Consider the following 17,608-nt stretch of genomic DNA (forward strand, 5'->3'; position numbering starts at 1 on the left):
TCCACCCACCTTGGCCTCCCAAAGTGCTGGGATTACAGGCGTGCACTGCTGCGCCAGGCCGAATTACCCTTTTAATACACAAATATAATTTAAACTTTGCCTGTAAACACTTTTGGTAGTGTTTTACAGATACATCTGGAAAATTTGTTGTAGAAAATGTAAGTGACGCTAGTTATGCAGAATATAAAGATGAATAACATTAGTTTTATCTTCTATGAACTTACAGAGTAGTAAGATATTTGCACATAATTGCTATAATAGGTAAAATGTGTTGTGTCAAAAGTTTTAAAAAGTAAAAAATGGTAGGACTATAAAATATAAGAAATATTTTTCTTTTTTTGGTATTTTGGTATTAATATTATGTTTGGATGTTCATTCATGTAGTAATGTTCCCTGGGTGTTCCTTATGATGTTTCTCATTTATGTCACCTTTTTGACATACTTGGTTTATGTTTTCACGATATGCCTGTATGTGTGTTTATAAGTTTGTATAAATATATGCATGTAAGTATGCGTACTTGTGAATTTCTAAAAGCGTATAAGATAATATATAAGAATTTAAGTTTTTTAGTCTAGTTAATTTTAAATTATATCTTTAAATGTTGGTGAAATACAAACCAATAAATACAGATGATTATTGTGGTTTACATATGAAAATCCAATGAAATAAACATTAAGTAAAATTTTTTTGTTTTAATTTGGGTTATTGTTAGAATGAGTTTTTTTAATTAAAACTTTAAAAAGCAGTCACCTGAGTGCCAATATTCTTACATACTCAAAATTTATTATACTTTTGAGAATATTGCTTTAAGAAAAATAGAACTTTCTATATGTTCCTATAGCATTTGTGCAAAATGCAGTAGGAATGGAATCATTATTCTAAATTGCATAAGTACAAATGAAATGGAAGAGCACAAAGCATATTGAAATTCTTTTTAGGAAAAGAGTCTCTAGTGTAGTTAATATATGCAGTAGCTCAAGTACTATCAAATGTAAATGATGAGGTGATATTGATGAAAGGAGGGGATTGAGGTCTCAGGGGGCGCTGATGACGGATTGAACAGAAGCGGCCTTGCACTGCACGTAACTCAAGTCTGTCGTCTTCACTACTCAAAGCCATAATGGGAGGTGGCAGTTTGAAATGAGTTGCCACGGCAAAGAGTATTATTTTTGAAATGCTTTCACACAAATCACTAGGCCCTGCATACAACTTAGTTTCATGCTTTAATGTCATCAGGAGGCACAAATTGGTGTGTCTAATTGTTTGCCACCTGCCAGCAAAATGAGCTGCCAGCCAGCCAGACGGGTTTGATTGTCTGTCAGCCATTCAATAGATTGAGAGTGACAACATCAAAAATTTAACTTCAAACTCTGAAGCTTTGAGCAGCTTTTCAGAGACATCATCCCCACAAGTGCTTCTGGACCAGTGCATTTTTCAATTATACTTCCAGGGTATTGCTACCATTTGCCTTATCTGTCTTAAGGTAGCTATAATTACATTATGAGGTATATAAACATATTTCTGAAGCACTAAAGTCTGAAATCCAAGTTATGACATGTCTTTTAACATCAGATTGAATTCGTTGAAAATGGAATCCAAGATGACAGGCTTTAGAATGAAAGTCCTGAATGCTACCAGTTTCAAACCCAGAATCTATCATGGATCTTACTTTACCAATAATGTATTTTTCATTTTAATCTTTGGTTGAAAAGTAGATATAAACTCAGTTGGTCACTTCTTTGTAACTAAATCACACTCCTAATAATATTGTACAGTGTCAGTAGAATTCATGTAGGATTTTACTTTTGTTAACCAGTTGTTTATTGGTTATATTGCAGACATGCTAACAATGAATTCCTTATGCTTATCCTGGATTTTAAATTTGGAAATAATTTCTTAAAACAACCTGGATAATTTTAGTTCTGTTAACTTGTGTTCTGCATTGAGTGTATCTCAGCCCTTAGGATGGAGCATTGGTGAATTTCAGTGTTTTGAAGTGTATAATAAAAAATTGCAACATCAAATTCTTAGAAACATTTAGACTTAATTAAAATTAACCTTTTTTCTTTACTATTACATATTTCAGCAGATTATGCAATATTACATAAATGTTCTCTACATATATGGAAAGTGCTGATTCTTTTTCTTTTATTTCCTTCAGTCATCTGTGCAGATTAAGTATATATCTTTGATTATACTCAGTGATCCGAACAGATGTGTACTCATGAAGTATTAAAATGCTAGAGATCCTCTAGTACTATTCTATAGTGAGCAAACACTGTATGTAAAGAGGAAATACAATCATAAAACTCTAACAATTTTTTCAAAGTTCTGTTACTGTGAGGCAGAGAGAAATATTTATGATGATTTTATTTTTAACAGAAAAGCCTAATAATATCATTTTAGAATTCTTAAATCAAATTGCCAAGTTCCCTAACAATACTATCTTTTTGGATAGATTACTATATTTATTGATGGTTTATAAAATGTTTTAATTGAGCTATTATTTTTCATGTACTGTGTAACTTTTACTCTGGAGTAATGCTTTTCTCTAAAGCCACCAATTAACCTTTTACTTATCTTTTAAACTAAAAATTTAATCTTAAGTATCTGCATGCTTTTTATCTTTTGAGAGTTTGGTGTGTGTGTATGTATATGTGTGTGTGTGTGTGTGTGTGTGTGTGTGTGTGTGTGGTGTGGTTTGGTTCAGTTTTAATTTCCTAGGATTTCCAGAGATCCCACTTAGTTTGAACAAAAGACAAAAAAAAAAAAAAAAAAAAAAAAAAAAAAGGAAAAGGGCAGTGTGCTTCCCATAAATTTTTAACTGTTAGCATGTTTATAAAAATTGTTTTAAGTGTAGGATATCACACAAAGCTTATAGTTGTGTTGCTTCTTTGGCTAACACACATCAGACTTACACTTCATGTTTTTAGATTTTGCAAACCTCCTGTATTCAAATTACTGAGTTTGATATATTCAGGGAAACTAGTAGGTATTTTTTCCTCAAAATTTTAATATCCTTGCTTCCTAGTGTTTAATACTCTGAAAAAGAAAAATCTATTTTGTAAATAATATAGGGCAAAAAAAGCAATTTAGATAGACTTCATATTATTAAACATGAAGTATAAGCTTGAGCTAGGTATTTTCTCTGTAGTTTCATTAGTTTTTTTTTAATATTGATATTGGTGGTAAGGATGAAATTTCAGGTAAATACTTTTTAAAATGTTGAGTAGAGTCGATGAGGTCTTCTTACATTGATTTATTTAAAGCTAGAATTAAGTAACTATGAAAAATTATAATTACTTCTAAAGACTTCAATTTGTTCTTATTACTTTCTATTTTTTAAAAAAAGTATTTTGACCATATCACTTAAAAGATGAACAAATAAATGTAATCCAAATTGATTATTAATCTTGCAGCCTTTACAGTTATAATTTCCTACATCTCGCCACTGTAATTTCTGCTTTTATTAAGCTGCAGGTGCCCTGAGGATATATTTTAAGGTCTATTGCTGGAAGATTCAGTTTTGACTGAGCATGTTTGTGTCCTAATTTCCCCAATGTTGTCGTCTTTGTCTCTCCTGGCAATTATAGAGAGCTGAATAAAGTATCTCTCATTAATAGGTGATTTGATGAAATTCTTTATTGTTTCTTAAACATATTTTTTGTATTGCAGTTCTCAGATATTTTACAAAATAGGGAAACATGATAGATAAAATCATGAGAGCATTCACCTGGTGATTTCTGACGAACTGAAGTAAATTGTCATGTTATCCTAGAATCAGTAACAAATTATTTTTCTCTTTTAAGTTTCAACTTTTTCTTTCAAGATATACATTTAACATCCATACCCTAGTTAGAGAGTGATGACCTGGAAATTAGGGGAACTGGATATTAATAGTTGGTATCTCTGTAATATGTTCCGGGACCTTGATTCATTCTTTTTGGCTCTCTGGAACTCAGTTTCCCAACTCAGATAATACGGGATAAAGCTACATGATTTCTAAAAGGTCTCATAAATTTCCAAAATTATATTTAAATGAAATGGGCTTATTGTTAGCCCCACAAAGCAACAGATGGATATTTTTGAGCTTGGCTAAAAGATGTGAATCCCAGAAAAGGTGCATCTCCATCCTCAAGCTACATTAGCCCCTCAGCATCTCTAAGGTGGATTCTTTCTGTTACCTCCTAACTGCCCTCACTATTTCCATGTTTCCTTTCTCACCCCAAATTTATTTTATGCCATAGACATTTTTCTAAAGTGTGAAACTGATGAAAATTCTGAAATAATTCTTGTTATTTATATAATAAAGGAGGATTATTTTAGTTTGGAATAGAAAGTCCACACCTTTCACCCGCCAGAGATATCTAAAGCAATTCCTTTAACCTACCTTGTTTTTTCATATCTCTTTGTCTTACTAGGTTTTTATTATTGAATTTTTGTATGCACTTTTCCCTACTTGGTTAATTTCTATTGATCCTTTTCATTTCAGCCCACTCTTCCTTGATTGTGCACAGCCTGTGTTCCTGAAAGGACCTGGGCGTAACTCTGACCAGGTCAATTATTGAAATATATTGCATGGTCAGTTTGTCTGTCATATTCCTTAAAGTATCTACGGAATATGCCTCAGGGCATGGGGCATGTACTATTTGTCTTGTGTCTCCTAAACTTGTCAGTGTAATCCCCTGTTCGTGCTCAAACAGCAGAAGGGAACAGAAAGAAAGGGATTCTTACAGTGTGCCATGAATAATTATAAAACTCACTTGCCTTAATGAGTCACCATTTAAAAGCTCTTTCTTATCTTCAGTATCTCTCTTTGTACTTAGGATAAACCATGATGTATACAGATAAGATAGTATCCCTGTTTTTACAAAATTTACCAAACTGATTAATGGAGACTGCCAATACTCTATCCTTATACCACTTTTGCTGTCCCTTTGCATTCACTTCTTTGGCCATCTTATCCACTCTTCTGGCATTAAATAGCATCTATATGCTGATGACTGTTATATTTATATCTTAGTTTGAACCTCTTTTCTAAACTAGAGACTCATCTATCCAGTTGCTTATTCAATATTGCTACTTGGATGATTAAAAAGAGGTATAAAAATTAGTATGAAAAACCTGCTCCAACCACATTCTTTCCTATCTCAGTTAATGGCAACTTGTCCTTTCTGTTACTTAAGGCAGATTTTTTTGCATAATCTTTGACTTTACTCTCATGTCCACATCCAGTTCTTATTTAAATCTTATTTGCTCTGCCTTCTTAATATTGCCAAAATTTGAATCACTTCTTACCAGATTTTGCTTTGCTATTCCGTTCCAAACCACCATCGTTTCTTGTTTGTATTGTTGTAGTCTCCTAGTCATTCTCCACAGTAACCATTGTCCCTCCTAGGACTATCCTTGACATAGCAGCCAGAGTGGTCCTCTTGTAACCTAAGGTTATATTCCTCTTCTGTGCATGAGCCTTCATGGTTTCTCATCCCTCTCTGAGTAAAAGACAGCATCTATACAATGGACTACAAGGCCCTGTGAGCTGAGCCCTCTTACTTATCTCATCTCTTATAGCTTTCCATGTCACCCAGTGTTCTCTTGTCACACCAGCCTTTGTACTGTTACCTCTGACTGTGATGCTCTTCTCTAGATAGCCTCCTGGCTTATTCTTTAACCCCTTCAGTGTTCTCTCGAATACTACCATTTTTTGGTCAATCTTCTCTGAGCCACCCTTTCAACATTATTCCTTCTTCCTATCTATGCTTTATTTTTCTTATAGCACTTAACATCTGATATACTGTATTTACTCATTTATGTTATTGTATCTGCTGTATCTCTGTATTGGAACGTCAGTTCCATGAGAGCAGGAATTTTATTTTATATATTGCTATATCTCCAGAGCTTACGACAGTTCCACACACATTGCAATGCTCAATAAATATTTGTTGAATGAATGAGTGAATATATCACATCTAGCTTTGAGATAGGATAAATTCAATGATGGAAGAATTCACACTTACATGTATTATGTAACAATTTATTAAAATCATATAATCAATTAATGAAATATTTTATGAAGTGAATTAGATTGAAATATGTCCTGGCTTGTACCATTTTGATGATAACTTTTACAGCCTTGGAGTGTGTATAGATTCTATGTAGTATAAAAGAATTATCCACTTTTCTTGTAGTTTACAGTCTTAAAGATGTGTGATAGAAGTTTGAAATTGTGTGGAAAGCACAGTATTGAGATTTTTTAAAAATTCAATTGGTAAAGAAAGTGTAGAATAGAGCAGGGGTCCCCATCCCTGGGCCACAGACTGGTACCGGTCTGTGGCCTGTTAGGAACCAGACAGCAGGAGGGAAGCAGTGGGCAAGTAAACAAAGCTTCATCTGTATTTACAGCTGCTCCCCATTGCTCACATTACTGCCCAAGCTGTGTTTCCTGTCAGATCAGTGGTGGCATTGGAGTCTTATAGGAGTACAAACCCTACCGTGAACTGTACATGTGAGGGATCGAGGTTAACTACTCCTTATGAGAATTGAATGCCTGATGATCTGTCACTGTGTTAGTTTGTTTTTACACTGCTGATAAAGACATACCAAAGACTGGGAAGGAAAAAAAAGGTTTAATTGCACTTACAGTTCCGCATGGCTGGGGAGACCTCAGAATCATGGCAGGAGTTAAAGGCACTTCTTACATGGTGATAGCAAGAGAAAATGAAGAAGAAGCAAAAGTGGAAACCCCTGATAAGCCCATCAGATCTCATGAGACTTACTCACTATTATGAGAATAACACAGGAAAGAGCAGCCCCCGTGATTCAATTACCTGCCCCTAGGTCCCTCCCACAACACGTGGGAAGTCTGGGAGGTACAATTAAAGTTGAGATTTGGGTGGGGACACAGCTAAACCATATCAGTTACTAGTGCCAAAGGCTTTGGGGACCACTGGAGTAGAGGATTCAAGGTATCTGTTAGGATGAATAGCAGATCTAAAAGAAGAAGAAGAGCATAATACCTGAATAGTTTAGTTCAATGGCTCTTAACCTTTTTGTGGCTATATATGTTTTTGAAATTCATTAAAAACTATATGTTCACTCTAGAGAAAATGTTTTTACCACCAAAATTTGTATATATTTTAGTGTGTTTATGTACCCTAAATAGGTTACCCACAGTAGGTAGCTAGACTTCTAGGTAAGAGTTTTTGGTGTAGATGGAATAGATAGCCAGTGTGAAATGCTGTGTAACAATCTGATAGAAGGTTTTGTAAGAGTTGAAAATTTTTACTCTCATATATAAATAGTTACTAATACCAAGTAACATTTTGAAAGATATTAATTTGTTATCAACACATATTGGTTAGTGTGGACTTTCAAATTAATTGTAAAATTGATTGCTTAGGAAAGAGAATGGTTTGAGATAAAAGGGAAGGAGTAGAGTTGGTGAAGAAACAATATTAAGGACAAGAACGTGCAGTCCTTTAATCCTAGATAAACAGTTTGGCCATCTGAATTAAAGGGGAAATAGTTCTTACAAACTCATAATGTTGTAGATTCAGAAAAAGATCGGAGAAATCAGTCAAATACAGGTTCCTACTTCTCTCAACTAAACCCTTGTAACTTGGTCATCTCAGCCGTTTGGACACATCAGTGATTAGAAACTGGAATTCATAAAAATTATCAGAGCTTTTTTTCTTCTTGTTGGTCCTAATTTGGTATGTTGAAGTACATGGAAGTTTCATTTTGTTTTCTTATCATACATTCAGATTTTTAAAAAATGCTGTAACTTTTTCTCACCCTTTTACTGTAATTTTCTGTCCTTTCAGCCTTTACTCACATGACTTGTTTTCCAGATCAACTGTCATCCTAACTGTTCTGTTATGGACATGATTCTGTTTGTCATTATTCTTGAAATATAGTGCCTAAAACTACACATATGAGATATGACAATGGCAGAGTATATGAGGATTATTGCTTCTTTCAGTCTGGCTGTTTTTGCTGATGTAGACCCAGACTATATCAGCACTTTTGGGAGCCATAGCAATACTCATAATAGCCAAAATGTATTGGCTGCTTAGAATATTCCATGTACTGTGCTAAGTACTTTATATGTGTTACCTCCTTTTATCTTTATAACAATCTTTATAGCAATCTTAAGTTTATAATGATACTACCATTATGCATCTCATTTTAATGGGGAGGAGAATGAAGCTTAGAGAGATCTATGTGCCCAATACCACATAGTAACTGCTGAAGGTAGAATTCTAACCCAGGTCTGTAGGGTTAGGATTCTGTGCCATACCGACAAACGGCTGCAAAGTTTGCCAGCAATGAAATATTTGGAGGCTTTCACATCAATTGCTATTAATTCAGTGCTTTCAGATGTTTTAGTAAGTAGGCATTTAACCTTTCTATATTTTACTTATAAGTCGTAATTACAGGATTTAGATATTTATTTTTTTCTCTCACTCATATAACTTATTTTTCCCAATATAACTTAGTTCTCATAGCTTCCACATTCGACAAGATACCAGTCTGTTAAAGACAGCTTTTGCTCAAAGTTAGTAATGATCAATAGATCAGAAATTTATAATAATAGTTTTTCTACATTCTGCAAATTCAGCTCATAGCACTGTTCATTAGCTCATGATTCTTGATCCATAAATAAACATCATTGTATCTGCTGTTGTCCTAAAAAAAATCATGAGAGATGCAGAAAAAAGAGCATTATACTTTCACTAATGACTTCTCTTCAAATCAACATTTGATGGTTTTGTTTTCTTCCTGGAGAGCCAATGAAATAGTACGTCTCACATTATTTTCTAAGTTTAGAGGAGAATGTTGATGACAAACCCCAAATATTGGCATGTTCCTTTTTTCTATTGATTTTTATGTAGATCATTATAAGTAGATGCCTTATATCCCGTAGATGAAAAATGTATTTCACTTTAGACATTGGGAATGATTATTAACATTTATAATATACCTCATAATTGACAAAGTCCATTTAAATATGATCTCGTTTAATCTCCCCAGTTGTATGTGAAGGAGGTAGCATCAGTCTTACCATTTTACACTCAAAAAAGTGTAAGATCATACAGTTTGAGAGTGGTCCAGTTTTCAAGCCTTAGTTTTGAAATATAGTCCTATAGTCCACATCTTATATTCTTTTCTGCAATGTCACATGGCCTCTCAATGAAATAAACGAAGGCATTAGATGAGGACTCGCCAATATAGGGATTGAAAGCATAATGTGTGCTTTAGGTAATTAGATAGATAGTTGAGAGTTAAAGGTTGAGTCTGAAGAATTTGACACCAACATGCTTAAAGAGAAAAGAAGAAAGTACCTAGAAGGAGATAGTGAAGACATTTTTTGGCATTGTAATACCAGGCCGGGCGCGGTGGCTCAAGCCTGTAATCCCAGCACTTTGGGAGGCCGAGACGGGCGGATCACGAGGTCAGGAGATCGAGACCATCCTGGCTAACACGGTGAAACCCCGTCTCTACTAAAAAATACAAAAAACTAGCCGGGCGAAGTGGCGGGCGCCTGTAGTCCCAGCTACTTGGGAGGCTGAGGCAGGAGAATGGCGTGAACCCGGGAGGCGGAGCTTGCAGTGAGCTGAGATCCGGCCACTGCACTCCAGCCTGGGCGACAGAGCATGACTCCGTCTCAAAAAAAAAAAAAAAAAAAAATTGTAATACCTTTGGTCACACAGAATTTTTTAAGTATTTCTAAAATTAAGAATAATAATTATTACAAATTTAGATTATTAACATTAAAGAAGTCACTGAAGATATTAACAAAACCACTTATTTGTGGAAAAAATGTGTTGGTATTAAGGAAGTTTAAGCAACAGACTTGAGAATGGACCATTGATGTAGTTTTCTTTAAGGAGATTTTTTTCATTGAGTAAGTATAAAATAGAGATGCATGAAAAAGTTGTAGATCAAGTTGGATGTTTTAGTACGATCAGTCACCAATTTCCAAGCATTACATTTGATTAAAATAGATCATACATCTATTTGTAGATGAATAAAATCAATGATGGTTGAGTAAGGTTTGGAAGATATTTGTTAAATGAAGTTTGCAGTGCTGTAAATTTTGAGAAGAATGAACCTTTACTGCAAGGAAGTTTAGATATTTATTAAGTTTGAGAAGTAGTTTCTGTTTACATTTTTAAAAATTGACTAATATCCACATTTATTTGTCATTTAACCTTAACACAATGTCAAATTCAGAAATTTTTAAATGAAATACATTTAAAATATGCTAAAGAAACCTGGGGAAATGTTGAACTCCTCTGTTAAGGAAACCAAGGCTCAAAAACTAAATAAACTTCTAACCAAATGTCTCTCTATCATCTCCGTTCTCTTTCATAGCAATATTCCTACTATAAAAGCAACTCAATTTTGTTCATAAAAATACAGTATAACCTCATTATGCCGTTAGATGTTGTTTATTATTGCTTGCAGCTTTACTATGAAGAAGCTTTAGAAGTTGGCATTTAAAGGCTGGGAGTGGTGGCTCACGTCTGTAATCCCAGCACTTTGGGAGGCCAAGGGGGTTGATCACCTGAGGTCAGGAGTTTGAGATCAGCCTAACCAACATAGTGAAACTCTGTCTCTACTAAAAATACAAAAATTAGCTGAGTGTGATGGCGCGCACCCATAATCCCAGCTACTTGGGAGGCTGACACAGGAGAATCGCTTGAACCCAGGAGGCAGAGGTTGTAGTGAGCCAAGATGGCACCACTGTGCTCCAGTCTACGTGACAGAGTGAGACTCTATGTCAAAAAAAAGAAAAAAAAAGAATTGGTATTCAAATGTTTTATGTTTTTACATATTTATGAATATCATGGAGAATGTGATGTGGATAAGATGGATATTTTATGTATATTTTACCAAAAATTCTATGTGCATGGGCAAAATAAAATCTCCTAACTTGAGCACAAATTTCTTAATATTCCCAGATTTATGATCGCAGTCCATATGCCATCTTAAGAAAGGTTTGCAGACTCCAAAGTCTACAAAAATATTGGCCAAATCAATTAGTCAGCGCACTTTATATATATCCTTAATGTCCATATCCTTTCCACTGACAAAGCTGGACTAAGGAGTTTAAAAAATTTTTTTAATTGGAAGAAGAAAGAGGGAGAAATTTGATGTTGACTATGTATATCTGCTGCAGCGGGATTAGAATTCATCTTCAACTTCATGTTTGTTATTTCCAATCCTTCATTTCTTTGCAGGAGTGTTGTGGTGCCTGTAAAGAAGCCACCTCCAGGTAGTTTAGCTGTAACCACTGTGGGAGCCACTACTGCTGGAAGTGGGCTGCCAACAGGCAGTACCTCTAATATATTTGCTGCTACTGGAGCTACACCAAAAAGTATGATTAATACAACAGGTATTGTCCTTATATATTTTTGTGATACTCATCTTTTTATGTTTTCTATATTTTCATTTTTCTGCTTATTTGATCTTAAAAATTAAAATACCCTAATCATTTAAGATTATCTTAATTTTTAAGAAGGTTATATTTTATGTTATGACTTTTTAGAATTTGTCTGTAGTTGTAGAGTGCATTTTTTAGTGGTCATTTTAGAGGACAGTATTGTTTTTGAGTCTTCTCAAAACGGTGCTGTTTATTTTCAGAGTGAAATCAGATTACTGAAAGATATTTGGGGAGCAGAAGCAAAGGATAATTTGAACACTGACGTTTGATATGTAAAAATGAGTAAAATATATCAAGAATATCAAGATGTACTAAAAATGTTAGTGACAGAAAGCAGATTTGGGGACATTGATTGGTTGAGTTCTAACATATATTCTTTGCTAAATCCCCTAAGGGAGGTAGAGCTCCCCTAAGAACCTTGACGATATGCAAGAGCCTCAACTTGATAAAAAGTGCATGTGAATAAGAACCGTTGTTTGACATTGAATTAGTTCATATACATAGATTATAATTTGATCCAATTCATTGCCCAGCAAATTCCTAATGAATCTAGGAACAACAAATTTCAAATCATTACAAATATTAAAAGTCTGCCTAAAATAACCTTTTTTTTTCTGTAAATTTACAGAAATGTTCCTGTTGATTATCAGCTAAATAAATCCTTACCCAAATCTTTGTGATTCCATTTTAGGTATTTATACAGCGCAAGATGATCCCTGACTTTTCTTCCCTGACTATAGTAGTCTTCTCTTCTCCAGACTGTATAGCCTTGAACTTTCCGTTTATTATCATTGCCTAGATTCTTCCCATTTTTATTAATTTCATAGCTCTTTTTTGTGCTTTCTGTATCTATCTTGTTTATCATACCACCTGAATCTGACATATCATGAACAACACATTTATGGGGTTGTAGTAAGTAGAATGTACTCTATTAAGAATATTTATATTGGCAAATAAATGTCATTAATGGCATTGTGTCAAAGAATAGACCATCTATTGTTTATCTGTATTATAAATAGATATTTCTACCTGGCTTGTCTGAAGACTTTAAAGTCTTTCCAGTATTAGAGTTTCATTCTTTATACTCATTTAGCTTTCTAGAGATAGGAGTCAAACTGCTTTTCTTTTACTAAAGTATATACTTTGAAAGTGTAAAGTTTTTAAAAATATGAATGAAGTCGTTATTCTTGTTAGGAGTTAGGTAAATGCAAAATGGAATCACCTTTTTTGTCTTTATATGAGACAAGTCATGATGTTTTTAATTTCTATTTTAAGAATTAAGAATGAATATGGAAAGTAATGGTAGCAAGAGTTTTGATGATAGTATAAAGTATATAATATTACAATGAGAAATAAAAATATAAGTGATAAACTTCTTAAAAATGTGTGTGTGTGTGTGTGTGTGTGTGTGTATGTATGTGTGTATAAATTGTGAGCCAACAGCTAAGCCGGACATATTCTTCATTCAAATATTGGCATATAGGTGCTCTAAAATGTTCTAGTGGAAGTCCCAGTAAGCAATTCAGTTTTATGGGAATTAGTATAAGATGATAATATTTTGGAACACTAGATGTCCCTCAACTCCACAGCTATTTAATATACTTACGTGGCGTATTACAGAAAAATCTTTACTAAAATTATATTTTTATATCATTGAGGGAACACTCATTATTTTAAGACCAGGTACTAATGTAACTCATTATAGCCCTTCTTAAGCAGTGATCTTATCAAAAGCAGCATTTGATGCTGCAGTGCCACAAATTTATGCCCAGATCGTTCACTCCAAACTCTGTCTTAAATGATGAATACCAAAAATATTGCAGTGTAACTATAAAAAGATAACTTTTTCACACCTAAATTTGCATTGTTTTATCAGCCTCATTTTATCTAAAAATTTTTTCATTTGTTGATGTTTTTTATTTATACCCCATTTGTAGTATGTAGTTTTGTTAGATTAATGTAAGCAAATCAATTAGATTTCAATGTAGCATCTGTTATATAAAATTATATTTATTAGCATACTTACTAATGGCCAAATGATTGTCAAATTCTGTTTTGAAATTCTGATGAGTAATTCTTTCAAAATCAGATAGTAATGGTGTAATAAAATTTTTTTTAAACAAATTTATGTTTAAGGCTAAAAATTATTATTTTGGGAACAGGTGCCGTGGATTCAGGGTCCTCCTCCTCTTCCTCCTCTTCTAGTTTTGTGAATGGTGCTACCAGCAAAAACCTTCCAGCTGTACAAACAGTTGCTCCAATGCCAGAAGATTCAGCTGAAAATATGAGGTATGCATGACTGTTTGTTTTTATTCATTTTAACTCTTTTTAAATGTAGTGAAACAGTACACAAAAATACAAAATATAGGAAGAGTTCTTGGGAATGAAGATTAATTATTTTGCAATTGCATTTCACAATTATTCTGATATCTTTGGCTAGTTGTTATGTAAAAACCTCTGATATATTTTGGTCCAAGTAGAGATCTTCAGTGATTTTAAATGTTTACTGTTGTATTAGTAATTCACTGTCATTAGTGCATGTTACTATTTCCAGTAAAGATTCAAACATGTACAAATGGTAACATGATAAAATTGGGCATCTTTGGGGGGTGATAAAAAGTTTAAAATATAAAGTTTCAGGCCAGGCGTGGTGGCTCACGCCTGTAATCCCAGCACTTTGGAAGGCCAAGGAGGGCAGATCACTTGAGACCAGGAGTTGGAGACCAGCCTGGAAAACATGGTGAAACCTTGTCTTTACTAAAAATACAAAACTTAGCAGTGTGTGGTGGTGCACGCCTGTAATCCCGGCCACTCGGGAGAGAGGCTGGGGCAGGAGAATCGTTTGAACCCAGGAGGCTTGTTGCAGCAAGCCAAGATTGCACCACTGCACTCCAGCCTGGGTGACAGAGCAAAACTTTCGCTAATTAATTAATTAATTAACTAACTAACTAATGAACTTTCAAATTAGATCTACAATGTTATATATAACATCACTGGAATTTGAATAAGCAAACATTATCATATCTGCCATGATTAAAGACCATTCCTGGAAGAGACTGGCCCTCATTCTTGGAGTAAAATTGTGCACATGTATACACATACATACAGAAAAAACTGTGAATACATACAGAGGTATTTATAGAGGTGTAACACAAATACAGAATATAAAAGCTTATTGAAAGAATGAACACATTCATCATCACCCAAGTTAACAAATAGACTGTACACCAGGAACCCTTGCTTTGCACTTTTTTCCTAGTCACTGTTCTTGCTTTTCTTCCAATTCCTTACCCTGACTTTTAATACTAAGATAGTTTTGTCGTTTTTGAATTTTATGTAAATGTAAGTACATCGTATGTATTTGTTTGTCTCTGACTTCTTTTGTTCAACATTATTTTTATGAGATTCATCTATTGTTGCATATAACAATAGTTTATTCATTTATTCTTTTATTTATTTATGTGTCTATACCATAATTTATTAATTCATTTTACCGATGGTGGGCATTTGGAATTTTCCTTATCTTAGTTATTACAAATAATACTGCTATATAGATAAGGCCACTTATAATTACTATGAGTGTGCTACTATTACGTGTGTGTACTACACATTAATGTGTATATGTTAGATAATTTGGAGTGTAATTGCTGATTCATAGTGTTTGTATATGTTCAGTTTTACTAGATAATGCCAAATGGTTTTCAAAAGTGGTTGTACTAGTTTAGTAACTCTGCAGCAGATTATGAGAGGTCTTGTTGCTTCATATCTTTGATAGGACTTAGTAGTTTTAGTCTCTGTCATTGTAGCCATTTTGGTGGAAGTGTAGTGGCATTCCATTGTATTTTTAGTTTGCATTCTCCCAATGATAAATGAGGTTGAGCACTTTTTAAATACATTTGTCTTTTGTTTTCTTCTTTTGATTTGCCTGTTGAAATCTCTAGTCCATTTTTTTAAATTGTGGGCTTTTTTTGGTCTTTTTCTTATTAATTTTTTGAAAATGAGCCCTTTGTATGTTATATGTTATACATATATCTTCTCCCATTTTTTGACTTATCATTATCAATATGGTCTATTTTAATCAACAGAAGTTGTAAATTTTAATTAAATTTACCTTACAATTTTTTGGTTTATAAGTGCTTTTGGTGTTGTAAAAGCTTTGCCCTGTCTTACCTTCTGGCTGCTTTATTCTTTGCTTTTTGAATTTAGATGTGTAATCCATTTGGAATTTTTGTGACTATAATGAGGTAGGAGCAATAGGTATATGAAGATGACCCAGCACCATTTATTGGAAAGACACTTCTTTTCCCTGTGTTCTGTCACTTTTGTCACAAATTAGTTTTTCATATATACTTGATTATGGTTTGGCAAACAGCTCTGCCTCATCTCTTTTTCTGTCTTTAAGCCATACTATCTTAATTAGCCTTAGGTTTAATAAAGATTGGGTTGAGTAAGATCTGCTCACCCTGTTATTTTTCCTCAGTATCATTCAATTACCTATTGACCACCTATGTGTAGATCTATTTCTAGACTCCATTCTGTCCCATGAACTATATGTCACTGCTGCACTATCTTCCTGTATCGTAGCTTTATATTAAGTTTTGAAAGAGATGAGGTAATATAAGTCCTCTAACTATTCTTTTTTAAAATTGCTTTGACTTTTCTAGATTAATTTACATTTTCATATAAATTTTACAAGTGACTTGTCAATTCTAAAGCAGCAAAAAAAGAAATTCTGCTGAAATTTTAATTACAACTCTGTTGAACCTTTAAATTTGAGGAGATTCTTCATTGTAATACTGAGTATTCAAACTTTTGAAATTGTCATTCATTGAGATCTTTAATATTTTTCAGCAGCTTACTGTAGTTTTCATTGTAAAGCTCCTGTACTTATTCTTATATCTTTTTAAATTTTTATTTTTTTAAATTTTTCATGTGTTTGATGATATTATATTCGATTTTTTGCTCTAAATTTCCAATTGGGAGTTAGAAGCCAGACAAAAAAGAGTACATAGTGTATGATTCCATTTATATGAAATTAAATGAAATGCAAATTAATTTATCTTTAAAAATAGCAAATCAATGATTGCCTATGTCAATTTTACCTCAATAAAACTGAAAAAAGGGGACAATTTTGTATTAGTGTATTGATTTTTATATGTTGATTTTATATTTTATAATCTTGCCACTTAATTTTAGTGAACTCGGTAAGTTGTTTAGAACTTTCTAAATTCACATAATCTATCTAACGCTTTCTGTAGTTTCCTTGTTTTCTTTGCATGAGATAATGTCACTTGTAGCTTTAGTATTATTTATCCTGAAATGTTTGAGAATTCACCAGCAGAGCCATTTCTGCCTGGAATTTTCTTTCTTGGAAAATTTAAGTTATAGATTCAGTTTTTTAAATTGATAAGCGAGTATCCATATAATATATTTATTTTTGTATCTGTTTTGTTGTTTTTGTCTTCAATGAATTTACCCATCTTATCAAAGTTGTTGGACTTATTGCCATACATTCTTTGTAATTTTTTACATTTTATTAATATTTTAAAATATAAGTATGATCTCTAATGATGTTCCCTCTTTCATTTCAGATTTTGTTAATTTTTGTTTTTTCTCATTTTTTCATTATCAGAATAGCTGTTGTTTTTCAATATTATGATTTCCCCCCAAAAATGATACTGTGTTCATTAACATTTTTAGGGTTTTTTTGCTTTTTATTATATGAATTCTGCTTTTATTACTCCTTTCTATTTACATCACATTTCCTTGCTTTTTTCTTTCCATGTCTTAGAGTGGAAACTGAGATTGAGTGTCTATAAACTGTGGACCATGAGCCAAATCATTCTGCCACCAGTTTTTGTACATAAAGTTATTGGCATACAGCCACACTCATTTGCCCGTATATTGCCTATCACTGCTTTCACATTACTGTGACTGAGTTAAATAGTTGTAACAGAGACAATATGGCCTAAAGCTTAAAATATTTACTATCTTATCCTTTACAGATGTTTCCCAAACCCTCTCTTGGATCTTTGATTTTAGACTTTTCTTGTTTAATGGTGTGGTATATGAGCATTTAAAGCCATAACTTTTCCTCCAAGCACTGTTTTACCTGCATTGTACAAATGTAGTATTTTTTATATTCAATATTTTTTCTA

General features: G+C 33.2%; 1 protein-coding gene across 5 annotated transcripts in view; it reads left to right on the plus strand.

The window, feature by feature from the left end:
- NBEA (neurobeachin) overlaps positions 1–17,608 on the plus strand; it is a 726,287-nt gene that overhangs the window by 253,292 nt on the left and 455,387 nt on the right. For 4 of the 5 annotated variants that reach the window (XM_050766029.1, XM_050766031.1, XM_050766032.1 and 1 more), the window contains 2 exons: positions 11,248–11,402; positions 13,613–13,739. In XM_050766029.1, coding sequence (XP_050621986.1) covers positions 11,248–11,402; positions 13,613–13,739 — 282 coding nt within the window. The remainder of the gene's footprint in view (positions 1–11,247; positions 11,403–13,612; positions 13,740–17,608) is intronic. The other variant, XM_050766030.1, reaches the window with a different exon arrangement.

Source organism: Macaca thibetana, chromosome 17 (genome assembly GCF_024542745.1).
Source record: "Macaca thibetana thibetana isolate TM-01 chromosome 17, ASM2454274v1, whole genome shotgun sequence".
NCBI classification, from domain to species: domain Eukaryota; kingdom Metazoa; phylum Chordata; class Mammalia; order Primates; family Cercopithecidae; genus Macaca; species Macaca thibetana.